The sequence below is a fragment of the Pseudorca crassidens genome, chromosome 2 (genome assembly GCF_039906515.1).
Source record: "Pseudorca crassidens isolate mPseCra1 chromosome 2, mPseCra1.hap1, whole genome shotgun sequence".
Lineage (NCBI taxonomy): Eukaryota > Metazoa > Chordata > Mammalia > Artiodactyla > Delphinidae > Pseudorca > Pseudorca crassidens.
Window position 1 is genome coordinate 105118079 of NC_090297.1, and position 27485 is coordinate 105145563.

General features: G+C 52.7%; 1 protein-coding gene across 1 annotated transcript in view; it reads left to right on the plus strand.

The window, feature by feature from the left end:
- PHGDH (phosphoglycerate dehydrogenase) overlaps window positions 1-21459 on the plus strand; it is a 30831-nt gene extending 9372 nt beyond the window's left edge. The window contains exons 4-12 of the mRNA XM_067727444.1: window positions 2800-2854; window positions 2943-3041; window positions 11872-12004; window positions 12555-12703; window positions 14269-14421; window positions 17973-18105; window positions 19345-19475; window positions 20076-20313; window positions 21154-21459. Of these exons, the coding sequence (XP_067583545.1) occupies window positions 2800-2854; window positions 2943-3041; window positions 11872-12004; window positions 12555-12703; window positions 14269-14421; window positions 17973-18105; window positions 19345-19475; window positions 20076-20313; window positions 21154-21308 (1246 nt within the window). The 3' untranslated portion in view covers window positions 21309-21459. The remainder of the gene's footprint in view (window positions 1-2799; window positions 2855-2942; window positions 3042-11871; window positions 12005-12554; window positions 12704-14268; window positions 14422-17972; window positions 18106-19344; window positions 19476-20075; window positions 20314-21153) is intronic.
- Window positions 21460-27485: the final 6026 nt, after the last annotated feature.

Here is a 27485-nt window from a genome sequence, read left to right on the forward strand (position 1 = left end):
CCCTGACTTCTGAGCAGAGTCACTGTCTGTGGTCTGTCAATTATTATGACTCCCTAAGCAAACTGACCCCGAGAAACTTAGAAACACTTCAGCTTGGTGACATGCAGGCTGCTAAGAACCTTCAAGGCCGTCAGTCCTCAACTGAACATTCGTTACACTGGTCTGGCACACCAAGGTCAGGTGGCTTCTCAGGTTGTTTGCAAACACACAGGATGTGCATGAATCTTACTGTGCTGGGTGGTAAAATGACTATATGAACACTGCTGTTGAAAAGGCAGTGGGTCAGTGGGAAGGGCAAGGAGCCAGTGGGAGGGCGGGAAGATGCTCTGGGTCCCTTTGCAGATCCGTGGATCCTTAAACCAAGGAACCCAGGCAGCCAGGACCCCTCACGTCACTACTCAGGCCTGAAACCTTCTGGGGCTGAGAAATGATTCCTTTCCCTTCTCAAGACCTATTCTCCTCCCTGCTGGGAGGGGATCTGAGGGAGTTCACCTTTGTTCTAACTCTTCCCCAAGATTTCTACCTGAGATCTTAGGTATTCACTGATATTCACTTGTCAGTGAAGAGGAGAGGAGGTTGGAGAAAGGGAAGAACAGGGAGAATTGCACAGCAGGAGGGACCCAGCCCGGAAGGGGTCCCTAAGCTGGCTGTCTGGATCTCCTGGAACATCTGCAGAAGTGTTGAGGCCTGATGCCCTGGTGTCACTTGTGCTATTAAATTCAGTGGTGGTTTCTTTTTGGTTTCTTGGGGGGGTGAGGGAGCGATCCCAGTGCAGCTTTCTAATTCTCTCACTTTTTTTCTGGAGGTGGTGTTTCCCTTGCGAGTCAGGAATAATCTTCCTCCTATTCCAAGACCAGCTTTACTTAAAGGAGTAGGCAAAGTGGTATGACTTAGGGGAAGCGCCCTGTCGCCAGCCACTCATCATGACCTCACTCATCATCAAAACCAAGAAAGAAGCACCCTATGAGAAGGAATCACCAGTCTCTCATAACCCCTGTGTGCTGGTTTAATCAGACCACTTTCCAGGCAGGGCAGCGGTAGAGGGGGTGGGAAGTGTGCACGGTAAAGTTGAGAGCATTGGGCAATGTGGGTGGAGAGCAGGGCTGAATGGGCCTCACGGTGGGGGACTTTGAACAGATTTTGCCTGTTCCTGAGGTGCTGGAGAAGAACAAGGACACGGAAAGAAAGAGTGGAGAATACAACAAATGTAGATTTCACCGTTGTGCCTGCTTTATTTTCTCTTGTAAGTCGGGCCGGCCTCCGTATAATTCTTGGGAGGTCCCTTGCCCATGTCATGGTCCTCCCCAGACTGGCCTGGTGAGGATCCCGAAATGTTGAAACCTGGGGAGGCACCACGGCCAGCTGGGTGGAGCGCCCAGAGGGAGGGTGTGAGGGTTTCCTGTGCTCCGTGGTGCTGCACGCACATCTCTGAGATGGCATCTTGCAGTCAGGTGGGCAGAGGTCGGGAGGCCAGAGCCGGGGGCTCTGTCTCACTCGGTCAGAGGCATCTCATCCGGCTGGCTTTGCTGAGGGGGAGCACTTCCTCAAGGCAAGTCATTGTCCTACATGACATTCCTGAAATGAGGCCCCATGGGCCAGAGCAGTGAGATGGAGCTTCTTCCATGAACTTGTTATGTAAGCTTTGCTGAGTTTACCCATGAGTTCCTGGGACTCTGATCGTAGAACAGATTCCCATCAACCTCACCCTCAGATGGAAGTCTGTGTCCTGGTAACGTGTAGACAGGAAAGAATGCTTTTTATAAGAAGTCAGTGAAGTGGAAATACAGGAAGAGTTATCTTGGAATCTCTTCTCTCTCACACACGCAGACATGCACACACCTCTGAATTTTGTGGCCGGCAGGAACGCCTGCGTTTAAATACTTAGGAGGCTAACTGGTGAGGATGTCTTCCTTGGCTTTGAATTGATTGTGCTACTTCTCGTTGAGTGATGCTGGGCAAGGTATTTAACCCCCAGTGGCCACACTCCACCCCCATGCAGTTGTGAGCATTAAATGAGCTGATGTTTAAACATTGTTTCTTGTCTCTTCCTTTCTAGCTTCTGGAGAAGCCTGGAGGGCCATGTCCCACATGACACATCTTGCCCTCTGACCTCTCACATTGCCCTAACTTCCTTTGTCCTCTCCAGAAAACACATAGAGACTCAGACCTCCATGTTGACCAATAGGAGATAAGCTGTGGAGAGAGTGTGTGTGCGTATGTGTGTGTCTGTGTGTGTGTGTGTGGTGGGACAGGAGGTTGTGTGGTTGTTGGAAGTGTCTGGACTACACCACCCGCCCACCCCAGTCTAGCCTAACTCTCAAGGGAGAATAAGTATTCAGCTGTCCCTTGATACAGTGGAAGATGTTGTAGGTTATGTCTCTGGATGGAATAGGAAAATGGAAATTCTTGAATTTCTGGAACATTTGGTGTTGTCAAAATCCACCAATACCCCCATTTCATTATCCCTACAAACCCTGGAGGATTAGCTGTTGCTTTTTACATGCCCAGAGTCACTCAGGCTGATACTCCAGCCACTGAGATGGACTCAGAACCTCCTCCCAGACACCTAGCTGGAGACAAATCCCAGGGCTCCAAGTCAGGTCTCGCCCAGGGTTTCCCCCTGCTACCCTCCCTTGACCATCCTCGGTGTTTCTGAACCTAAGCCCCCCAGACCCAGCTTGAGCTTGGTTCCCTGGGGGGGTGCCCGGCAGAAATAGTGGCTGTGCAGCCCTCACATTGCGCCTCCTTCCTGGGCTGGCAGGGTCTGGGTGGGCCCGCTGACTTTGTCTGTCCTTGCAGACAGATTCCCCAGGCGACGGCCTCCATGAAGGATGGCAAATGGGAACGGAAGAAGGTGAGCAGCCGGCTTTGCCTCACCCCACCTGGCTGGGTGCCCGAGGTCCACTTTGGGTGCTGACTTCCACTTCTTCACCTGTTTGCAGTTCATGGGAACAGAGCTGAATGGAAAGATCCTAGGAATTCTTGGCCTGGGCAGAATTGGGAGAGAGGTGGCCACCCGGATGCAATCCTTTGGGATGAAGGTAAGAGGTCACCAGACCACTTTGATGTGGGGCTTCCCATAGCAATTTTGGAGGAGGCAGGTTTGCTTGAGAGAAGCTAAAGGCTTTGCCCTAGGAGGGCCTGACCCCCACTTTAGAGCTCCTGAGTGAATGGGTGGCAAAACCAGGGAGGGAGGGAACATTGGCCTGCTGATCTAGACCCTTGAATTCAACATCTGGGAATGCTTGGTGGAGGTCCTTCAGCTCTGGGATGAGTAATTGCCTTGAGTCCCCATGGAGCTGAGAGGGGTCTTGTATCCTGCCCTTCCTTTCCTCCCCTTCTGCGAGGGTCTCCCTGTTTTGCTGCTTCTGTCTTCTGTGATAATTCAGAAAACAGGAGCAAATTTATAACATTAAAACAGAGCAATTGTCCATCCATCTTCTAGCCCCCCTCCATAGTCCAGAAGAGATTGAAGGGTGCTTGCCTATACGCTGTGAAATGATCGTGGAGCCCACGGTGGCCAGGAGACCTCACACATCTCTCAGAAATCATCCCTGACCCCCGCCGCCCACCAGGGCTCTCTCTTATCCTATGCTGGGAGCTCAGTAGTTCTTCTGGTTGAGGGAGGGTTGTCATCAGTAGCAGTGCCACCCCCAGCCCCCGGGGCCAATCCAGGAGACCTTGCCGAGGCGGGAGGCCATTCGGCCAAGAGAGGAAGCCCACGGGACTGCCCAGGTGGGCCAGAGAGGTGTAGCAGCTGGGTCGGCTGGTGGCCGTCTCCACGTTTCCTGTGACTGTTGAGGGAGGGATTGTGGGTTCAAACTGCAGCCAGGAAAGCTTTAGTTAAACATTAAGGAAAATGGTTTTGAAAATCAGATCATTTCAGTTCTAGAAAAATTTACATAGAGCTGCTATGGAATGGTCCCTTTTTCCCTTGCTCTTTCCTTTCTGTATGTCCCTCCCACCTTCATTGCGTTAGAAGAGACTTTATAGATTAACCCTTAATTTTATGTCGACCTTTGGAGTTTGTAAGTTTTTGCTAAGGGCTCGCAGTAAATGGACGATGGACAAGAACCAGGTGGGCAACCCATTGTACCACAATCCACATCTTCTCTCCCCTGCCTCTACTTCCCACCCTATTAATTGAAGACAGCCAGACATCGTTTCTAAGCCTCCGCACTGGGAAGGGCGGGGACATTTTTCTGGCTCCCTGTGAGAGGTGGATCCATTGATCATGGAAACAAACCAAAGCCGCGTCCTTTGTGCAGGGGTGGTGAGGGGCCGTAGCCACAGGGAGCACTTTCTCCTTTTTCCTCATTGGTGAGGGATCAAGGTAAAGGTTCAGCTCATGAAAAATTCTGATCATCTAAAAGCAGGGGTCAGGGTGAAGTAAAACTCGGGGCACAGGTAACCAAACAGGTGAGCGTTTCATCGATGACACCGTGACTTTGGGATGGTTGCCAGCCCCAGCAGCCGTTCTGTCACATGCACTCCCCTTCCGCACGGTGCCACAGCACACCAGGCTCTTCTAGCTCAGGAACACTCATTGTCAAGGACTTGAGACTGGCAGTGACTTAAGTCAGACAAGAAGTCCCGCCTCATGTCTTGAATAATTGAAGTGATGGATAAGATAAGCTTGTCTGTTCCTTTGGCACCACTCAGCTACTTAACCGCTGCCAGGGCTGCTTCCTAGAGGCACAGAGGGATGTAGGACCTTGAGCATCAACAGCGGAAGTGACTGACAGGGCCCAGCTCAGAGATGCCTAGAGCCTGCTTCTGAGTGTTGATCTGTGTCTCTGGCATAACACTCACCACATGCCCACACGTTTTATTCCCAGCATGGTTTTGAGGATGTGGGTGCCTTTTTTTGTGTGTTGCAGCATGTAGCTGCTTCGTTGGGGGGTTTCTTCTGTCCAGATGTCTCTGGAGGGTTACTCTAGACCGTCGTGCTTCTGGGACATGCTCTTTGAAAACCCGGAACACACCTTGGGATATCCCCCCAACCCCAGCCCCTCAAGAGCAGCCTGGCTCTGGTCCTTTCCCACTGGCCCAAGTGGTGTCTCTTCGTGCTCAGCTGCTCACTTTGACCCAGCTCCTTAACATGTTTCCAGGTCCCAACACATTCTTAATCTCGTCTCAGGGCAGCAGATCACTGACCTGCATCATCTGAACCTTGGTTCATGTTCAAGCAGTTGTGGAGAGCAAGATTTTCTAAAGGGCAAGGAAGGAAGATTCTTGAGCAAATTGTAAAAGAGATGACTTCGCATCCAAACAGGACGCTGTCTGATTAGCGTTTACGAAACACAAGTTGTTTCAAACTAGTCTTGGTCTCTCTTTGGAAATCAGTATTAAACTGGTAATATCATGGGACTCCCTAGATGTCATATATCTTGACTATTTAAAATTATATTGTATTCATGTAATAAGTCAGTGCATCCTCATAAAAACTGAAATATAGATAGAGGTCTCCTAAATGACCACACCAGTCAGAGTTTCCTCACAGGTAACGTCGGTTTGACCTGTGTCATCTCAGATTTTTTCCATGCATTTATATGGAATGCATACAGTTCTATGCCTATAGAGGAATTCTATTTCTAGAGAGAATGGATTATTGTGCATGTCGTTAAGATAAAAACGTATGTCTTGGAATAAATAGATTTACCATATTTTAAAACTGTTGCATGGAATTCCTTTGTAGGGATAAATTGATTTTGTTTGGCTATTCCCTCAGTGATGGACATTTAGATTGTTTGCAGATGTGGACTTTAGCAAGCGTTGGTGAGGTCTTTCATGATACCCTCGGGGTGAAGATGGAGACCGTGAGCGTGGTGCTAAGGGTTTAGTAACTGGTTGAAAGAAGGATCTGACTCAGTCTGTAGGGAGATTGTACAGGATGGTGCAGGGCTCTGCCTTGTCCACCATTCTCATCAACAGCCTGGATGATGTGTCATTTGTGGATGACAGGAAGCAAGGAGAAAAGTAGTTAATACTTAAAAGTGCAGAATCAGGTCCTAAAAGACGTTCGAAGTCTAGAATAGTTGGGCACTCTAATAGGAACTTTGTTTGGGATACATCAGTGCCCTACATATGAGCCTCCAGAGCAACTAGACTTGGGTGTAGAGGTGAGTATAAAAGGCTTTTTCTAGGGGAGGAGGCCTTTGTTTGACAACAGGGCAGTGTGGTTAACAGTGAGTGATATGATTGATAGAAAAGTTTATGTGACTTTCGGCAGCATTAAAAGAAGTATGACATTCAGAGCAAGGGAGGTGACATTCTTCATGCTGTGTACTGATCAGCTCCTGTGTGAGTATTTGAGCAGTCAAAGACCCCAAGTTCTGGGAGACTGTGAAAGCTTTGGAGACAGAAGGTGATGGTGAGGGAGCTCATGTCTGTGTTTCCTAAGAAAGGGCTGAAGGCACTGGGGTCACTGAACCCATCAAGACTTGGGAGTCACAGTGGAGGCCTTCAAATAGCTAAACAGAAGTCTTATAGAAGAGTCACGCTCTCTAAGAAGTAGATCCAGGGAGGACCACTAGGTGTAAGCTGGAGGGGCAGAGCTACAGAGCTGGCCCCCAGTAGAATGAATGGTCTCAGGAGAGAGTGAGTCCCGCATCTCTGCAGATATACCTGCAAGACCGGATAACCACTTGGCCAGCATGTGAAGAGGGCGTGTGAACATAGACGCAGACGCCCTTTGAGCCCTGATGTCTGTGAACATCCATCATCCCAATGGGCTACCACTTTCTTTAAACTGTGAAATGGTTCTGGCAGTGAGTTTACTGTGTGGTCCTAGGCAACGGTGTCCAATTATTAAGGACTGGGTTTGCTACAGTAACTTGGGAGAACAACCTAATTAAAGACATAGAGTGGACCAGTAGTCGTAGGGGACACTGAGTAGTTCTGGCTGGGCTGGCTCGGGCGAAACAGCAAAGCTTGTAGAGGTTATCTTTATCATCCTCTGCGCTCCTGGCACCTGGGGTCTCATCGTGTTCCTGATCTGTCACCAGGCTGTTTATCACTAATTAGGCTGCTAATGGACAACTATTATCTGACCCTCTCTAAGGTATCAGGATTTAAACTATCCGAAACGACTCTTCGGATAGTTTCATTTTGTTACAAGGAAAATGTTTTGGTGAAACGTGTGTGCAAAAAAAAAAGTGTAACAGATGAAATCATGGTTTTCCCCATTTTTCCAACATGCCCGGGGAAAATGTCCTCCCTAAGCAAACCGGACTGTGAAACCGTTCATGGCTTTCTCTTGTGTGACTGAACAGGCATCAAAACAGATGGACAGTTTTCATTTTCACCAATACTGAAAAGTGTAGCTGATGCAGGACCTCTGTCTACCATTCTTGCTCCAAGTGACAACAGTACCTGCTCTTCTAGGGTCATGGAACTCCTCCAGACGGGGGAAGTCTCAGCTCCTACACTATAAGCCCCAGTATTACTGAGCCTCCTTGGCCTCATTTTGAGTTTATACTTCAACATAATGCTTTCAGATATATGGTGGTTGGGTGAAAACGATTTCCCTGGTAAAACTGTTACTTATATAAATGTGCAGAATAAAAGCTATTAAATAGTTTTAAAAAAAAAAGGGCTCCCTTCACATCACAGGAGCTGTAAGGAGAGACCTTCTTGGGCTCAGATACTGGGGGTGGACCACCCCTTTCCCTTCCTTTCTTTGGGACTGTCTGGTCACTTACGGAAGGGGGAGCTTAGCCAGGTGGGGATCGGTGGGCGAAGAGCCCACTTATGCCAGCACAGGCCTAGGAGGAGCCCTGGTTTCCACCTTAGAGCAGCTGCTGTCTTTGCTTTGAGCCACAGGTGCAGATGTGGGTTTCAGGCTAATTCTGGCAGCCTGCAGCCCGCTGGTGTTCTGAATCATTTGGGTCTTACACTCTGTGATGTTCTTTCTGCTTGAAACTTTTTCTCAATCGTGTTGCTGGATAACAGGTTATAACTCTGGAGGCTCAAGGCATTCAAGCTGGCCTGTCCCCTAGAGTGGGTCCACAGGCCCCAGCCGACCAGGGGCTGAGCCTTGCGCTTTCTTTTCAGGGTTTTCTGTGAGGAGCAGACCAGCATCTCTTAACAGTTTCTTTGCGCCCAGGGTTGTGATGAGTCTGACGTTAGCCCAGAGGGATGGACGTTGAACCCGAGGCACCAGTTGTCCCTGATTCTTTCAGGTCCTGCTAATATTGACTGAGCTCTGCTGTGTTAGATACTGTGCTTGCAATGACCCTCTGGGGTCAATATTATTAACCCAGTTTTACAGATAAGGAAACTGAGGCCCAGGGAGCTTACGTGATACGCTCAAGATAATAGGACGAGTAAGGGGTGGAGTCCAGCTCAGACTCTGGGCCTCCTGAGTTCCAGCCTGGTGATTTTTGCCCCACTCCACCACCGCCGTCTTTATTCCTGACCCCTGCTCGTTAATCAGTCCCTGCCCCGTGTCCCTGTGCTCAGCCATTCGCAGGACAGGCGGCTGCCATCTCAGTCTGGTACCTGGAATTCCTACTGCCCTAGAGCAGTGATGTTCAAATATTTTCAGATATAGAATAAGGACCTGGGGTATGGGCCCAGAAAGAGAGCAGGTGGTGGGGCTCTGGGCCTTCACCTCTGCCCCTTTGAATCGCTCTGGTTTTATACGGAGTTTCTGTGTAAGGTTTCATCGTGTTGGGGGAGAGCACCAACGCTAAGCCCGAAGATTGGCTCTGGGGTAGAGAGGGGGCATGACCGTTAGGCTCCCCTGTTGGAGTCCCTTTACCTTGAAGGCCTTCTTGCTCTCCTCCGTCCACGGTCAGCCAGGGGACCGGAAGCAGCGTGCTCAGCCTCCCAAGGCTGCCTTCTAGGACGGCAGCTAGGACATCACCCTGGAGCTCCGCTTGAAAACCTAGGGTTCCTCTGCCGCCCCAACATCAGGAGTCCTGGGACGGGGTGAGGTGGGACATCCCTTTATGCAGCTCCCCAAGGCTCCTCTCTAGGAATCATAGATGTGTGTAACCGCGAGTGTCCTGATTTCTGCACGTGAGGACATCTGACCTAGCCAGGATACGTTAGGACGCGCCTCGGGATTGGTCTCCCGGGCCTGCTATCACCCTTTTTATCTCTGGCAACGTGGTCCCCTGATACAAGAACCCCAGCCCTTAGTTGAGCTCAGCTCCTGTCCGCCCTGGGTATTTTGAGTGAAAAATGAGAACAGGGTAGAATTCTTCCCTGCGGTTGTCTGCAGATGAACGAGGTACTGTTTCTCTGTGAAAGAAAGCTGAGTCGGGGCCTGCTGACCACTGCGGCAGACGCTTATCCCTCCTCTTGCCCCCACCCCACGCCGTCCACTTCCCTTTAGACCCAGGCAGCTGCAGCGGGGGCACTGGGCCAGGCTTGGCCTGCAAGACCCTTCCTCCTGGCAGCCCTGTGCTGCTTCTTGGCTCCTAGGAGCCCAGAGCCAATAGAGTTGTGTGAACCCCCTCCATCGGGCTTGGCTGTGTGACCTCCGCTGGTGTCCCTACCCTCTTCCCACTCCACATGAGGAAAAGTACATCTGGCTTAGAAATGAACGGGGCCGTTGTTTCAACCAGTCTCAGAGCCCACGGACAAAGAAGACTTGTGAGGACAAGGGCAGGATCCTCTCCCCTCCCCTGGGCGTTTCATTCTCCCCAAGAGAAACGAGGAGGTTACATCTGGGGGAATGGCCACGTGGGGCTCAGGCGGTCCCGAGCTCACGATCCCGTAGGGCGTCTGGGAGGCAACCTCTTTCTCCTAAACCTCTGCCGGAGGTCGGAGTGGGACCCACCCAGCGTTTGTTGTCCCACAAGGCTGATGATGAAAAACGTGACCCCAAAGTGACACCTTGTTCATAACCGTTTTCAGTTTCTTCTCTAGGAGTGCTGACTTGATATAGCGATCTTCTGTGCCATTATTTTCTAAAATAACTTGTATATTTCCCTAACTTCAAAAGAAATTCATGATCAGTGGGGGAAAGTTAAACGAGCGTAGGAAAGCATAAAAGAGAAAAATTAACCCTACCACCTAGAGATGACCACTGTTGAAGTTCTTTCTGTTTGTTTTTGTTTAATCCTGGGCCAACTCTGAACATTTTCTCAGGGCTAAGGGAGCTTTCTTTTCATGGAATGTTGAATTGTTGGAAGTCAGAGCAGGGGTGACTTTGAAATCATCCACCTGCTTCTTTACGTAGAGTTGAGGACCCAGGTCTGGAGGCACTGACTTGCACCTTGACACACAGTCGACAGTGACTGAGGCAGGACTCAGGTCCGGCTCCTGGTTCACTGGTTCAGAGGCCGTATCCTGGGTCCTGCCAGCCTGCCCAGCTCAGTTGGCTGTCCGGCCTTCTTGAGGACATCCATGCCTTTGAGACATGGACCAAGCCCATGGAGAGAGCCCTGGGAAGGCTTCCTGGGCAGACCAGGCAGAAAGTGGGTAGGTCTTTGCTGTTGCAAGAGGTGGATGCTTCTCGCCTGGCGGCATATGCATCCCTGCTGCTTGTGCTGCCTTGGCAACCTTTAAAGCATTGTCCCTGCTGAGAGGGGTGTGGCTGACACCCAAGATTCTTTCTGATGTGGGAGAGATGTTTCCATCTCATTCTACTCCTGTTTTCTCAGGTGGGGCTGTGGGCTGCTCACTCCACCCCTGATTACAGGGTAGGCATTAGGAGTACAGGCCCTGGAGTCAGAACACTTGTGTCCCAGCTCTACCACTTGCTACTCTTAGGACCTTGGCTAAATCATTTAACCTCCACCTTAGTTTCCTCATATGTGAAACAGGGAAATAATAGTACCTAAGGAGGTTTGAGACACATAGTGAATGCTAGAGATGTTTGCCATTATCTGCTATGAGTCTGTGTCCTTTCTTCCTTCTCCTGAGCTTTGTCTTCTCCACCTTTCCCTCTTCCCATCAATATGTGATGACCTTTAGCTGATTTCATAGGGTTGATGAAGTTTACACCCCTGAGTTTCTTGTCTGTCCCCATCTCCCAGGCGTCAAACTTCCCTCCTTCTCCGCAGCCTCAGGGCGGTCCCTCTGCTTTGGGGGCCCACCCCCTTCCCAGCCAGCCCAGACCAGGCTTCTTTCTGGGTCCTCCCCACCCACGGTGCCTTTATGTCTCACTTTCCCTCTCTTGATGTCCTTCCCCATCCCAGTCAAACCTGCCTTGTTGAAAGGATTTGTCGTTAGTCATTTATACCTCTCTGCGCGATTAGTCACCAAGTTATGGCTTCCAAAACGAGACGCACTTTAAGTCTTGTTAAAAGAAACTTCAGGAGAGGGGACCGTACTCTCCCCGCTGGTGTCAGCACTGGTGTTTCACCGTCTTCCCCAGTGGCGAGTCCCGTCTCCTTGGTAACCCGCTCAGCACCACCACTGTCCTCCTCCCTCATCTCTTCCTCTCTCTGTTGAAGTGGGTGGTGCACCTGCCTCTGTCTCCTGGCCTGTGGGGCCTCCGGCTGCAGACAGCTTCTCCCCCTTTCCCTCGTGCCCTCCGACCGTGTCACCGCTTCCCGCAGGATTGTCCCGCCTCACGTGGGCTCCCCACTTTCCAAGGGCGTCTGAGCTCCACTGGTCCAACCGCGCACCGGTTGTTCCCGCACCCGTTCGTGGTTCAGCGCTTGGAGGTGGGCGAACCTGCCTTTGAACTCTGGCGCCGCCCCCTCCAGTGTGTAAGCTCCACTTCCTTCAGCTCTAATGAAGGAAGAATAGTGCCAACCCAGTTGTATTGTCATGAGAGGTAGACAGGTGTTGGGGAAGGCTTAACTGTGGTGCGGGGCATAGGTTCAGTGCTCCGTAAATGGCTGCTGTGACTAATAATACCAGTGCTAATAATGAACAGTGACACTTACTCTCCCTCTCTGACTTCCCCAGACCATAGGGTATGACCCCATCATTTCGCCAGAGGTCTCGGCCTCCTTCGGTGTGCAGCAGGTGCCCTTGGAGGAGATCTGGCCTCTCTGTGACTTTATCACTGTGCACACACCTCTCCTGCCTTCCACCACAGGTAGGTGTGCCCCTACCTTGTGGGTTGGCCACAGAAGCCACAGACCAGATAAGGGTAGGCCCTCAGTCTGGCCTTTCCGCCTATGCTGGGGACCAGCTGTGGCGCTGGCCCATTCAGATCCTGTGAGCATGGAGCACGGTGAGGTTTTGTTACATGGCCTTGCATCAGACCGAGGAGGGGTGAGTTAGGTAGAAATGCACAGGGTCTGGGTGGGCTGGGTCAACATGTAGGACCAGCGACCCCATGAGTACTTCCTGGGACCACTGCCGGCAGCACTAATGTCTCGGGGATATTTGGGATGTTTCTAAACTGAGTCTGGTCCAAATCCATGACAAGATCTCCTGCCCCAGAGCATCTGAGAAGGGAGCAGTGAGACCAGAAAGACCGTGGTCCCCCAGAAAGGAGGTGTGTGGGGAAGAGCTGGTGGGAGGGAGAGAGGGCCTTTGGAGCCGATGCGGTGGCCATGGAGCCAGTGCGGTGGCCAGTGCAGTGGGGAGAGCACGGGGATCCCCACACCAGTGCCCCAGGAAAGCTCCTCCCTCCGTTCCAGGCCTGCTGAACGACAGCACCTTTGCCCAGTGCAAGAAGGGGGTACGTGTGGTGAACTGTGCTCGCGGAGGGATTGTGGACGAAGGCGCCCTGCTCCGGGCCCTGCAGTCGGGTCAGTGTGCTGGAGCCGCGCTGGACGTTTTCACAGAGGTGAGTCCCTGCTCAGTGCTGGTGGAGAGGGGAGACCAGAGCAGAGGGACTTGGGCTGCAAGCCCAGCTGTGCAAAGACCTTGAGCTTCCTGTCTCTAGTGGGAGAAATTGTGTCGCCAAAAGTAACACATCTGTGGTTTGAGGAGCCCAGTGCAGAGCCTGGTACAGAGGCAGCCGTGCTGTCTTCTGTAAAACTCAGAGTTTATATAGGATGCATTCCTGGGCTTGGGCTCCTGGACGGCTACCCTGTTGATAAGTTCAGAGGAAGACAGAGCAGCAGATCAGTTCTGAGGCGGAGGATTTCGGGCAGGCAGAGAGGGGTTTAAGGTATTGATACAGATCTCTGGTGAAATGAATCCCACTGCCAAGAAGACATTCCACCCAGTGTATGTTGGCTTTCCTTTCCCTTCCTCTCTTCCCGCAGAGGGAAGGAAGCCGAGAATACTGGTTAGACGTGTTCCCCTGGTCCCAGAGGCTGCTGTCCCTAGGTCTCTGTGCAGGAGCAGAGATATAGCATCTGCTCACCCACTGCCCCCATCCTGCCCTCACACCTGATAGCATTTCCACTCGAATCCTGTCCACCTCTCTTAAAAATCCCACCTCAGCGTCAGAGATTGGGGAGAAAGCACGGGCTTTGGATTAGGCAGCGGGGGTTTGCTGGTTACCAGCTTTGTGGCCTTGGCAAGACCCTGGCCCTCTGACCCCCCGTAGCACTCAGTGTCTGTTCCCTGCCCAGGGCACAGCATGCGTTGGGTTTGTGGTCCTGGCCATCTCTCTCAGCTACATCGTCAGCTCCTTGAAGGCAAGTGTGTGCCTGGCTCTTGTTTATATCGCCGTCTCCCTAACACAGCACCTCCCCCCGCTCTCTTTGGCCTCCCCATGACACTTACTGCTCTGCGGCCGGCACTCACAGACCTATGTGGCCAAATCCCGTGGGAGCCGATAGAGTCCTGGGGAGAATGCAGAAGAGAGGAGGCCTAAGTAACAGGTCCAAGGCCCCTATATTGTGCCCGGTGAGCAGAAGGGGTGGCAGGGGCACTGGAGGGTGGGTAGGGGTGGCCAGGTGGGCCGCCTGTCCTGGTGAGAGCCAGGATGCAACACCCGTGTGGAATGCCCTCAAAGAGCCTGCCTCTGTGCTAAGAGCTGACAGGAAGTGCTGAGGGGTGGACTGGACTCGGGGCAGGGGCTAGAGGGGAAAAACCAATATCAGCTATACCAGCTACCACTGGTTGAGAACCTCCTTTATTACTGCATAATCTCCATAATAGTGTTAGGAGGTAGGTAGTAGTAACCCATTTTATAGATAGGGAAACTGAGGCTCAGAGAGATGGAGATTTTGCCCAAAAGCACATAGGTAGTACGTGGTGGAGCTGAGATTGGAATCCGGTCTACAGCTCTGTCTACTCTGCTGTGATGGAACATTCATGAGGAAGACGGTTATTATTGAGTCCAGTGACCACCCAGACAAAACGGAAGTAGGAGGCAGCATCACCCCTGCCCTCTTCCCCTCCAACTCCCTGGGGCCATCTGAAGCAACCCACCCAGAGGTGTCTCTTTCTGGGCAGGAGCCACCCCGGGACCGGGCCTTGGTGGACCACGAGAACGTCATCAGCTGCCCCCACCTGGGCGCCAGTACCAAGGAGGCCCAGAGCCGCTGCGGGGAGGAAATTGCCATCCAGTTTGTGGACATGGTGAAGGGGAAATCTCTAGCGGGAGTAGTAAGTATGCCATGTGGGGCTGGGCCCGGAGGTCAGAGGGAGGAGTTGCAGAAGGGCGTGTTGTCGCTGGGACCAGATTCAGCCCTGGGAGCCGAAGATAAGGGACTGTACTTGAGCCAGTGTGCTGGGTGGGGTGGCAGGAGCTGCCCCTGCTTAGCCTTGAGAGCTGAGGCCCGGCAGCAAGGAGCCAGCTCAGCTTGTTTATATTGTAGGCTCACTGCTGAGATTGTGTTTTTTCCCAGTGCCCTGCCTCTGGAGAAAGGCTCCTTTGTTCTCCACAGGCCTTGGGAGTGAAGGAGTGTGGCTGGCATGATGGCGGAATGCCCGAGGTAGGGGCAGGTGGGGGACGGCCTGTGGAGAAAGCCCTGAGAGGGCGTTCTCACCTCGTGACCCCGAGCGCTCGCCTTTCATCCCATCTCTCTTAGGACCCTGAGCAGGGTTGCCCTACCCAGAAGCCTGCACCCATCATCCCCATAGGAACCCTCCAAGCCAGCTGGCCCCCTTTCTTTCCCCCAAATCATGGTTTCTTGACTGTGTTCACAGTGGGCCCTTCCTGGTACATGTTCCTCTTCCAACCTGAACCTGACTTATACTTCAAGTCCTGTCTCATTCACTCAGTCACTCAGATGGTCCCTAAGCTCCAGTGGGTACCAGATACTGTCAGAGCCCTTTGGGGATATGGAGGTGAATAAGGAAGGCATAGCTGTCCATCAAGGGGCTTGCACGCCACCTGCCCCTTCACGAAGACTTGCTTGGCCTTTCTAGCTCCATCCCAACCCTTTTGCAGTGAGCCACATTCTCTACTATTATTGACGTTTCATGAGTTTATATCTTAGTTCTTAATTAAATTCTAAATTCTCAGAGGACAAACAACAAAAAAGAAAACACCACCAAAAGCAAAACGATGTAAGCTTCTCTGCAGTTCATGTGGCTCTGCCTGGAGCATTTAACCAATAATGAATGAGAGTTGGGGCGCGGCTGGGGGGTAGTCCCTGACCCTCCTGGCTGACCCTCAACACAGGCATTTTCGCTTCTGAGGACAGAACTGCGGCAGGAGAGACACAGGATGCTTTGTTCAACCCTGCCAGCCCTGGTTTAAGAGCCCAGGCCACTGTGGCCTCTACACCCTGAGAAAGTAAAGGCGCCTACTTCTGTCCCGTAGGAGGGCTCCTCGGGGGCAGCCTTCGCAGGTGCGACGGGCAGGCTGGGACAGCCTGGCAGTGGCCACAGCTCGATGGTCAACAAAGACACATCCACATCCACGTCTGCACCCTTTCTCTGCACTGTGTCTGTGGGCTTCTCAAGACAGGGCACGCTTTCTCACTCCCTTTGCATGCCGTGGGCTTCTGAGCAGTTCATTCCTCCCCCGTGAGGCTGGTGGGGACCCAGGCGAGGTTTGGGCCACCGTGACCATTGCCACCCAGTCTGGGCTGGGCTTTTCTTTTTTCTGTCCACTCACAAGGCAGGGTACAGCCCTCAGCGGTGCAGCCCTTATGAGTTATTCAGGGAGTGGTGGCATTCCAGGCCTTTTCATGACGGGGACTCAACACCAGCTCCGTCAAATGGGCCCACAAAATGTCCCCTTCTTACTTAAGGGGTCACATCTCCTAGTCAAATTTTTAAACTTAGGCAAATTGAACTCTCCAGCCACAACGGCTGGTGGGGTAGAGTAGGCATTTGTAAGAAAGACATATTTGTTACATGGGAAACTCCTCTGTCCCTCATTCTTTACCGGGTCCTCTCCAGTTCTGCTCTGACGTGAGGCACAGGTTAGCATTAGGGTCAGGTTGGTGCCCCAGTGCATTGGCTCTTCCTGGAGGCTCCCACTCATCTTCTAGAGAAGACAGACGCTCCTTTTACTCAGCAGACCTGGGGGAAGCACCGGCCTGGCCTGTGCAGGCACCTGACCAAGCGTGACGCCTGCCTTTGGGGCTTCTCAGATGAGCACTTTCCTGCTGCCTGCTGCAGGCTTTCACACCCCAGCTGTGGCCTGGCCCTTCAGTTCTCCCCCTGCAGCTCTGGGACTCACTGCCCTTTCTGTGCCCTTCGGAGAGGATCAAAGGGGACCCGGCCGCAGGGTGCGATCACACCAGGATGCCCCTTACACAGAAGGGTCTGCTGGGGGTCCCGCCTCCTTGGTTGTTTCTGTCATCACAAGTCTCTTCTTTAATTCTCTGCCAGTTGTGTCTTTATGAAAACAGGAATAGAAGCGTCCGTGTTTTCTTTTCATTACATCTTAGAGCTGCCTGATTTGCATCCAACCCGGGTTTCTTTTTCTTTTCTTTTTTTTTTTTTTTTGCAGTACGTGGGCCTCTCACTGCTGTGGCCTCTCCCGTTGCGGAGCACAGGCTCCAGACGCGCAGGCTCAGCGGCCATGGCCCACGGGCCCAGCTGCTCCGCGGCACGCGGGATCCTCCCAGACCGGGGCACGAACCCGTGTCCCCTGTATCGGCAGGTGGACTCTCAACCACTGCGCCACCAGGGAAGCCCCCAACCCGGGTTTCTAATTGAATCTTTCTTAGATGGTTCTCTTTACAAGTTGCCTCAGCATAAGTGGCCAGATACTTAACTCAGAGCCACAAGATGGAATAAACATTTTGACACAGAACAAGCTGGTTTTCGTTATCAAGCCCCTGCTGGGGGTCCAGCCAGCCAGACCGTAGACTTACAACGTCAGAAGATTATGTGGCTTCTGCCTTCTTCAACTGCCTAGCAGGCCTGTGGTGGACTTCACAGGAGTCAACTTTTAAAGAGTGATAGGATCATCAGAAGTGTGTGAGTCCAGGGAGTTCCCTGGTGGTCTAGTGGTCAGGACTCTGCGCTTTCACTGCCGTGGCCTGGGTTCAATCCCTGGCTGGGGGACTGAGATCCCACAAGCTGCGCGGCAGGACCAAAAAAAAAAAAAGTATATAAATCCAGCCTTACAAATTGTGATTTTTTTTTTTTTTTTTTTTTTTGCGGTACACGGGCCTCTCACTGTTGTGGCCCCTCCCGTTGAGGAGCACAGGCTCCGGACGCGCAGGCTCAGCGGCCATGGCTCACGGGCCCAGCCGCTCCGCGGCATGTGGGATCTTCCCGGACCGGGGCACGAACCCGTGTCCACTGCGTTGGCAGGTGGATCCTTCACCACTGTGCCACCAGGGAAGCCCTCCCCATACGTTTTATGTCAAAGACCCATCTTCCTTCCCCAGCACAGGAGAAACAAGTCTCCGGTGGAGTGGGTTGGGGGCGCTGGCACATGTTCAGAGAAGAGGGAGGTGTCTTTTCCCCATCTTCCCACTCCCTTCTGGCAGTTGGAAGTGGTCTTAGCCTTCTGTGCCCTCTTCTGGCTCTATAGCTCTCCTCAGCTGTGGGAACACGTTGTTGTCACCTCGTTGGTGGCTAGTGGAGGTTATCACCCCCCAGGCACCCAAAGCAAGGGTGGCCCCGTGCCACCGGCTCTCCACGCGGAGCTGAGTCTCAGCAGTAAGACCTTGCTTGGGGGCCGAGTTGGGCAGGTGTGCCCTGTCCCATCCCTTCCTGACCTCTGCCCTGCTCCCCTCTCTCTGCAGGTAAACGCCCAGGCCCTCACCAGTGCCTTCTCTCCACACACCAAGCCTTGGATTGGTCTGGCAGAAGCTCTTGGGGCACTGATGCAAGCCTGGGCTGGGTCCCCCAAAGGGACCATTCAGGTGGTAACACAGGGTAAGCCGGGAACTCTGCAGAGGGAGAGGGAAGAGGGGCATGGACTCGGCACCCCACCGGGCGTGTCTGCTGCAGGCACAGACCAGTGAGGGACGCAGAGGTGACCCCGCTCTCATGACTCCGTGCTTCATGTTTGGTCTGAGTATGGCTTGCTTGCTACTGACGAGGATGAGTACAAAAAGTTATTGGGAGATATACTTAATTTTCGTAAATCACGTTGATGCAGTCTTTTTAAGACATGCATGTTTGGGGTGCAAGAGGGACCTACGTAAGATTTGGAATTTCACGTGCGAGGCAGTAGGATTGGTGGAGGGAGTCCAGGTGAAGCAACAGAACATTTTATTCTGGTTTTGACCCTGTTGCTTACCTGCTGTGGGACTTTTCCTTCTCTGAGCTGTGAGTTCTTCACCTGTGAAGTGAAAGCCGGGGCGGGGGTGTCAGACGAGGCAGGCAGCGAGGACATTTTGTGCTCTGACATCCTCAGGTGGGCCCTCGGGCAGGCTGATGCCCGCAGGGGCATTTGCTCCCCTGGGGAGTGGGGACGGGAGCAGTCCCCGCTGTCTGCCCCTCTGCAGGCTCTGGCCGCCTGTGCAGTGGGTCCAGCCCTGTGCAGGCGTGGTTGAGAGACCAGGGAGGGCCCCGGTCCCCTGATCCCTGCAGGGGCTTGTCCTCCCCGTTGACCATTGGGCATCCCCTCCCTTGGGGAGAGACTGGAGCGGAGGCAGGTAGAACCTGAGCATTGCCGGTACCAGGCAGGGGCAGAGCCAGGGGCCTCGCTGGCCGGGGTGCCGAGGCCTCAAGGAGACAAGACAGGGGAGTGGGCCCAGCTGCTTTAGTCGCCCCTTCCTGCTTCCATTTCCCGAGGCTGGCAAGGGCCTGAGTGCCGGGTAGGGATGAGGGTAGGATATTCTTCAAGTGTCCCTTTGGGGAAGGACAGGCAGGCCAGGGCGGACAGGCCAGGGGCAGGTGTGCGGGGCAGCAGAGTTAGGCCGGGTTCTGGAGAAGAGCTTCTTAAACTGGTGTAGAGCATCCCCGGTGTCCTGGCCTGGACCCCCCCGTGTGTCCCCCGCCCCGGCCACCTCTCTGCCTGCAGAGGAAAGCAGAACCGCCTGGCAGGCTGGAGTTGGGCCCCCAGGTCAGTGAGGAGCCGTGACCCAGAGCTCGGGGCCAGTGATGTGCTGCCCACCCCCTTGTTGTTCTACACACAGTGGCCTTACGGTGGCTTCTCTGGGTCCCCAGGATTGTCCCTGAAGAACTCTGGGAACTGCCTGACCCCCGCCGTCATCGTTGGCCTCCTGAAGGATGCTTCCCGTCAGGTGGAGGTGAACCTGGTGAATGCCAAGCTGCTGGTGAAAGAGTCCGGCCTCGATGTGCGCACCCCTCCCCTCCCCTCCCCTCCCCTCCATCCCCTCCATCCCGGGTCAGCACTGCTTTTCTCGCCTGCATTCAGAGCACCTTGCAGCTCTGCTCCCCGAGCGGGAGCCCTGGGCGCCAGTCCTGCAGGTGACAGTGTCTGCCTGTGAGAAGTAGCTGTGATCTCTTCACTTGCAGAGTGCAGATACCACCGGCCCCGAGCATCGCTACGAGTGAACTAATACTCGTGAAAGTGCTTTGTGTATAAGTGCTCTGTGAGTGGGAGGGACAGCAGTAGCCCCACTTCACAGCTGAGGAAATCGAGGAGCCCGGCTGGGAGCTGGGAGATAGCCCGGCGTGCTCGGCCCCTGATTCTCCAACCAGTGCCCCTTTACCACGGCACCCGGGTTCCTGGTTAGTCTGCAGACTCCGGGAGCTCGCCGCACATCCTCTTAGCCTCTGCCGCCCCTTGTGGCTTCCCCATCTGCCCTCTCCCCCCCGCCACCCGCCCTGAATTGCTGAGCATGGCGTGGCCGCAGGGCTGAAGCCCTATAAATTGGCGATTAGGCCTAGCAAGGGGGTGGGCGTCACGGTGCCTTTTTGCCTTCTCTCTGCAGGTAACCACTTCCCACAGCCCTGCTGCACCAGGGGAGCAGGGCTGCGGGAAATGCCTCCTGACCGTGGCCCTGGCAGGTGCCCCCTACCAGGCCGTGGGCTGGGTCCAGGGCACCACGCCTGTGCTGCAGGCACTCAACGGAGCTGTCTTCAGACCAGAGGTGCCTCTCCACCGGGGCCTGCCGCTGCTCATGTTCAGGACTCACCCCTCCAACCCTGCGATGCTGCCGACCATGATTGGTGAGGAGGGACCTGTCGGGCCGGCCGGTGCCCTTGAGGCAGCGGTGGGTGTGTGTTGAGGACTCTGTCCTGGGACTGGGCTCCGTGGACTTTTGCCTCCTTCAGCCCCTCTCCATGCCTGCCGGCATCACTGGATCTGCAGCAGGTTCCAGGACATTTGGGGAGCCGGTATGGAGTTCTGAGGTTCAGTGCCTTATCTAAGGTCGTCAGGGGTAGGGCCCCAGAGCCCCTATTGATAGGCAGGTGCTCACCACAGCAAGGACACAGTTGAGAACTGCCTGTAGAGCTGTATCCCAGGAGCTCAGAATTAAGTTGCAGGTTTCCTTCTGACCTCAGGCCCGGTGGTGGCCAGCCTGATCCAACAAACCATGTCAGGGCATCCCCTCCAGATGTCGTGGGCATCTTGGATCTGCTCCTGTCCCCTGGCGCTCGGGCTCCTGGGAGTTCTGGAGCACTTCCAAGTATGGCAGAGACTGTGTCCACAGGCCTCCAAGGGCCTAATTTCACTATCGTTGCCAGCTGCCCAGGGGAACTTTCCCCTGCTTTTCCCCTTTGCTGATGGTCTGGGTAAAACTGGCAGCTGGCAAGTCCAGCTCTGGCTCTTTGTGGTTGATCTTCCCTCTCCTGCCTTGCCTGATGGCCAGGGTGTTCCTAAAGCCTGGAGAATAGCGAGGGACCTGGGCAGAGCCCTTTGTTCCCTGTCTCAGCGCTTTGATTCTGAGACCATCACCCCCGTTGCAACATTGATCTTGGGAACTCAAGTCTTGTGAGCCTGCTCCCAGCCTCTTGCTTCTCCTTCCCCCCAGCCCTGTGCCAACCAGGGGTTTCTTCTACTTCCAGGCCTCCTGGCAGAGTCGGAGGTGCAGCTGCTGTCCTACCAGACCTCAATGGTGTCGGATGGGGAGACCTGGCACGTCATGGGCATCTCCTCCCTGCTGCCCAGCCTGGAGCCCTGGAAGCAGCACGCGACCGAGGCGTTCCAGTTCCACTTCTAACCTTGGGCTCACTTGTCCCAGCCTCGTGGGATTTTCTGAAGAAACACACCCACTGGGAGAGGAGAGCCACATTCCTGGGGCTGACGCTGCTTGTGTCTCACCTGACGCCTGTCGTACAGCAATAACCACCCAATAAAGAGCCTACCCCGTACTCTTCCGGGCACCTTTGTGTTGTCATTACCCTGAAGAGCCACCAGAGGGCATCCGCAGGCAGCCGTGGGGTTAGATGGTCTGCCTTGGCGGAGTAGGATTAAAGCTCAGACTGCTCCCACAGAAGTCTCCATCTGCTGGGGGGACAGAGCGCACAGAGGCCACTGGAAGCAGTGAGGAAAGTGCCACAACAGGTGCATATGAATTCTGTTGAGAGCAGCGGAGGAAGTCATTGGAGCTGTGGATGGTGGTTCCCAGGAGATAGTTGGAAAGATTTCATAAGGGGAAGAAAGTGTGAGTAGAGGCACAGGGCCTGAGGTTGTTTGATGAGTTCCCAAAGCCAGCTCAGTATGGGCTGGGCAGTATATTACTTGATTTTTTTTTTTTAAAGATGATTTTCACAAAACATGGCAGAATGGTACTCCTGCATCCTAAGGGTTTCACCTTTTGAGGGTTTTTTACTCCGTCTGTAGGGGATGACCCATTCCTACCTTACGCCCAGCAGCATCTGTTTTGGAGACAAGGCAGGCTAAGAAGGCCCAGAACCGGGCAGCTAATTGACAGTGGCAGGAGCAAACCCGTCACTGTGGCCTCAGAGCTGCGACTGAACCGAAGGTCGGTAGAGCTCCACCGGTAACCGCTCACTGTGCTGACCTCAGCTGTGAGCTCATAACATGTATTAGGGCCTTGCCGTAGCAGACCTGGAAGGGGATGGGCCTGAACTCGAACAGCAAGGTGGCTTTGAGCTGCTTTGACCTTGAGCACAGTGCTTAATTCCCCTAAGCCTTTGTTCCCTCATCAGTAAGAGGGATAAGGACGCCTCTCAGGATTGAATGGCTTAAAAAAGTGGTGTATGGGAAGTGCCCGAGGCACTTGGTCTCTTCATCCCTGTGTCTTTCTTTAAGAGCAGACGACCAGGTCTCAGTCGCTTACATAGAATCCCTGCTCCAAACGGCCCTCCCTTTGCCCTTGTGGTAATGTTCTTTCAGATCTGGACGTGGGGTGTCCTGACATCAGACAGCCCGTTCTCTCTGCCTGGAAAGAGATCAAGAAGCATCTGGTGGGGGTCGGGGGGGGGGCGGTGGGCGCTGGAGCCCATCGATAGCTAGAAAAGTAGGCTGAGATTGATCAGTTAAAAATTGAGCTCAATCTTCCGCCGCCCAGCCTCTTCTCAGAAGCCCCTAGACAAACCATATTCTGTGCTCTGAGGTGGTCAAAACAATTCTAGAAACCCCAATTACTTGAGCATCCCCAGATATCTTCCTAGACGTGGGTAGGTTTTGAAGGCATGGGACACATTCACTGTATCACCCTGTCCTGTGGCTGCCCACGTAAACTCTCCTAAATTTAAAAAGGCAAGATTAAGTTCAAGATCCAGCTGGTGCTGTTTACTCCTTCGCATTTCTCTGTGGTTTGTGGCATCTCTGCACCGCCTAACTTTAGAGTGGAATTTCCTTCTTGTGTGTCTTGGCTGGGAAGCAGAAGTTTTGCTGAAAGCTCAGTGAGGGAGGCAGACGAATAGTGGGACAGGAGGGAACTGGCCTCCGAATGCTGGCTCCTGGGACTCTGAGATTCAGAAACGTACGTACGTACGTACATGTGTGTGTGTGCGTGTGTGTGTGTGTGTGTGTGTGTTTAGTATGTCCCCTGGAGACCAGAAGTTGCCTCATGGTCAGTGGGCTGGACCACTCTCCACATCTGTGTCAATATACTGTGACATGTTGGTATTCTTGCTTGAGCTGCGTTAACAGGCCTCAATGCCTTTATCAAGTCATCACTCCGTCCTCTCCTGCTGTAGGTTGTCCTGGGTGATTTTTTGCCCACATAGGTAAGTTCTTTATCTGCATGATTGTAGCCTACCTTAGGGTGAAAATGGTGACCGGGCAACTGGAAAATCATTCCCTCATATGCTGACCTTAAACAGGGGGAGAGGGCTCTGTTCAGAGCCAGCAGGAGTCAGTTTTAATGAAGTAGATGCCGGAGGTACCAGAGGAAGTCCTAGGGCTTAGTATCAAGGTCAGTGAAGAGGGGGAGAGGAAGGGGCTGGAAACCTCTGGGCAGTGGTGACAATGACCAGTGCCCTCCTGGGTGCCCTGCAGCTGAACCAGGGCTCATATTCTGCCGGCATGCACGGTATGGGCAGCACCTTGATAGTCTCATTAAATATTTTTAATATCACCCCCACATAGTGTCCAAATGACTCACAAGTGGCAGCAGGCCTGGCTGCGGCATTCGGTGACACAGAAGGTCCTGGTTGCTCAGGCCACAAAGACCCCCCAGCAAACTATGTGGATAGAAGGCAAGGTCTGGAGTCTCCTGCCTCAAGAACTCAGGTGATTATGGTACTAAGTGAAGTAAATCAGACAGAGAAAGACAAATATCATACGACATTTCTTTTATGCAGAATCTGCAAAAAAAAAAAAAAAAAGTGACACAAATGAACTTATTTACAAAACAGAAACAGACTCAGAGACTAAGAGAATGAACTTACGGTTACCAGGGGGGAAGGATGGGAGGGAGGGATAGATTGGGAGTTTGGGATTGACACATATACACTGCTGTATTTAAAATAGGTAAACAACAGGGACCTACTGTATAGCCCAGGGAACTCTGCTCAATATTCTGTAATAACCTAAATGGGAAGAGATTTGAAAAAGAATAGATACATGGATATGTATAACTGAATCACTTTGCTCTACACCTGAAAATAACACAACACTGTTAATCGACTCTGCTCCAATATAAAATAAAAATTAAAAAAAAAAAGAACTCAGGTGAATAAGGGCTTTGCTCCCATGACTACAGACACTACTCCAGAGATCCTAGGAAAGGCATACATTGTCCTGCCAGGGCTGCCAACTAGACTGAGGGCCCCCAAACAGCTTGCTGAGGAGGAGTAGGCAATGGGGGTCAGCCAAGGCGGGCTGCTGGGTGGCAGCTACAGCTGGTGTAAGAGAACAAGAGTTCAGCGAGCACCTGGAGAGGGCCTGGGAAGGGAGTCAGCTGATGCAAGATTAGCGCTCTCGCAGGGCTTTATCTCGGATTTTCTGGTGCCTGTTGTGAGTCGAACAGCCCGGAGCAAGCAGTGAAGTGGGCGGGCCCAGCACCTCATCTCCCTGTGCCCAGTGTCCTGTTATCCCTAGGGCGGCCTGCCCACGCCTGCCCTCCTCCCCACTGACAGAAGCCATCCTGCCTCCTCCAAAGTGCCCCTTTCCTGCTGGGGTGGCAGAGGAAACTTTCTACAAGTACATAAGTTAATAACTGAAATAACTTCACGCCCCTGAACTATTGCTGTTTTACAAGAAGATCCTAGATGAAGCAGTGCCCTAGCTCAAGAGGGAAAAACCATCCTCTAAGGGAAGAGTTTCCTGCTAGGGATTGAAACAATGTTTTTGGCTGCAGGAGCCCAAAACGTAACCTATTCACCTCTGCCCTGTGCTCACTTGTGCCGGTAACACCAACAAGGCACGGGACCAAGGAGCTTTGATCCTCATATCCTGAAGTCATTTCTGGCCCCTGTCTGCTGGCTCTGTAAGGTGTCTGTAAGGTGTCTTACGATCAGGGAAGGAAGCTGGCGGTGGAGGCTGTGTTTCACCCTTTGTTCCCCCTGTACCTCTCAGAGAATGGAATTGGAAGGGAGAGAGGGAGGGTGTGAGGTGAGCGCTCGGCAAGTCCACAGCTGTGGGCGTACATGCGCGTGGGGAGAGTGGGACCTCAGAGCCAGGAGGGCCAGCAGGTTTCTCTGCATGACAGCTGCTGCACTGGTTGTGTTCTGGTTTCCAAGAAATATGGGAGTTATTCCCTCCTTCCCTACTTTTTAATTGTGTTCTATTAGTTTAGTACCAAACCTAAAATTTAGAAATTCACAGAAAACCCTACGAAACAAAGAAAGAACTAACAGCACAGAAATTTAATAATAACAAACTTGTAACAAAGGAGAGGCAAGCTATCAGGATCTTGTGGGAGACAACGGATCTGCCACATTTCCGGTCTGTGATTCAAGGCTGAGCCTTCCCTCCATCCCTCCATCTCCCTTTTCACAAAGGGCTCCTCTAGCACCACAAGCCCATGACAGTGACTACAGCAGGGAAAGGCATGAAGGACCCCCTAAGGATGGCCCCTCACTCTACAGGGCCAGTGCTTTTGGGGGCTGCTGTGTCCAATCCAATCTATTTACCAGCTAAGAGTGGGGGACATTTATACGATCGAGAGAGGGCAGAAATTCTATAGCGTACTTTTTCAAGGAACCTCTCCACAGATAAAGAAACAAAAGAAGGACATTCAATCATGAGTCTCACCCTGGGCATCCCCCCTTTCCCCATACCTGCTCCTTACCCGAGGCAGGCTCTCCTAAAGATATCCCGAGGTCTGGGGCGTTCCACTGCCCTTCCAGCAACAAACCTGGACGCCTGAGGGCCCTGAGCCCAACGCCATGGAAGCCAAGGCTGGGAGGTGGGCAGGGTCCCCATGACACATCCTGTCTGTGATGGGAAAACAGGCTGGGCAGTGCAGAGGCAGAGCTCCGCAGAGCACTGCACTGACATACAATCTTTATTTCAGCTAACATCTCAGTGGTGTAGGTTCATTGCTCCTGTGAGACAAGGATGAGGCCCAGCTTTTCTTTTCTTGGTACAATGCTGCTTAAGCATGTGGACCAGGAGAGGGAGGGAACCTGATTTGGAAACTCTCCCTTGAAAAATCCCAATTCTCTCTCTCTTCCTCTGTCTCTTCTTTCTCCTCTCTCTCTCTCTCTCTCTCTCTGCTTCTGATGACTGAACTAGCTTGACACATTTAATGGCCCCCTCTTTGCCACTGACTTGCCCTTAACAACCATATTACAAACAGACAACAGATAAGCAAACAAACAGATGACTCCCTGGTAGCGCCAAAGTCTGATGAGTCTGCTTAAGGAGCCTGCCGTTCTCAACCATACCCTGCAGCCTGGCCGGTCGGCCCCCTTTCCAACCTCGCTTACCTCCTAACATCCCAGAGGCACACTTCAGTTGCCCCACAGGGCTGAGAACGCTGGCAGTGGTTAGGAGTGAACAGAGGACACCCTTTATCCTGCAGTTTTCCTGTTTTATCCGGGTATCTGGTTTACCCAGGACTTCTTCCTCATCTTTCCCTGTTCCCTATCCTGCCCTTGGCAAACCTTTTTAGTCTTCCCCCTTCATATACCAAAGTAGGGGGGAAAATTTAAAAACAGGAAAATGTAGATGAAGTATTCAGGCACAGGGACTGATCTGTTGAGATTTATGTGTTGTAAAAGAAATTGCTTCTCACACTTCCATTCTGCTTATCTTCCCAATTTGGAAGATTAACTGAAGGCAGATATCTGGGTCCATGCACTACAAGATTCTAATTCTGAATCTTTGATTTTCCTTTAAAAGGTACCATAAAGAATTCTCCTATTTCTCTTCCCGATTCCATCCACTTCCATCAAACTCTTCTCTCCTTATGCCCCTACCCACTTATTTCCCAAATCTCACTTCTTCTACCCAGAAGGAATCGCAACACGGGACGATTGCTCACAGCCCCTTAGCCTAAGGTTCCCTCCAGCCAAGGCTTCTGCCTCTCACAGAATCCCCAGCACCCCGTTTCCTTATGAGTCTCTCCAACACACTGGCGTGTCCTTCTCTGATGCTCTTCATCTTTGTTACCAACTCGCCCCATTGGAGTAATGAGTTCCATAGGTTCGGGTTCACAGCCTGCCTGCTTCTGTTGTGGATGCTAATTTTGTTTCTATCAGGCTTCTAGGGGAGCTTCCTATCATGAGTAGATCAGGTAAACAAGTTGACTCTTTTTTTCAGATTCAAGATTTAAGAACGTGCCCCTCCCCCCAGCTTTTGCCTTTCATGGGCAAAGAGCCCCAAGAGTTTTACTTGGTCCTCGTGGTACAAACTCCCCACCTCTGATCATTTTGGAAGCTACGGACCCTCTCTGGCCTGTTCACACTCTCAGAACTGCATCTGTCACCCAGACGAAAACCTTTAAGCCACCTACACTCTAAAATTTCACTCATCACCT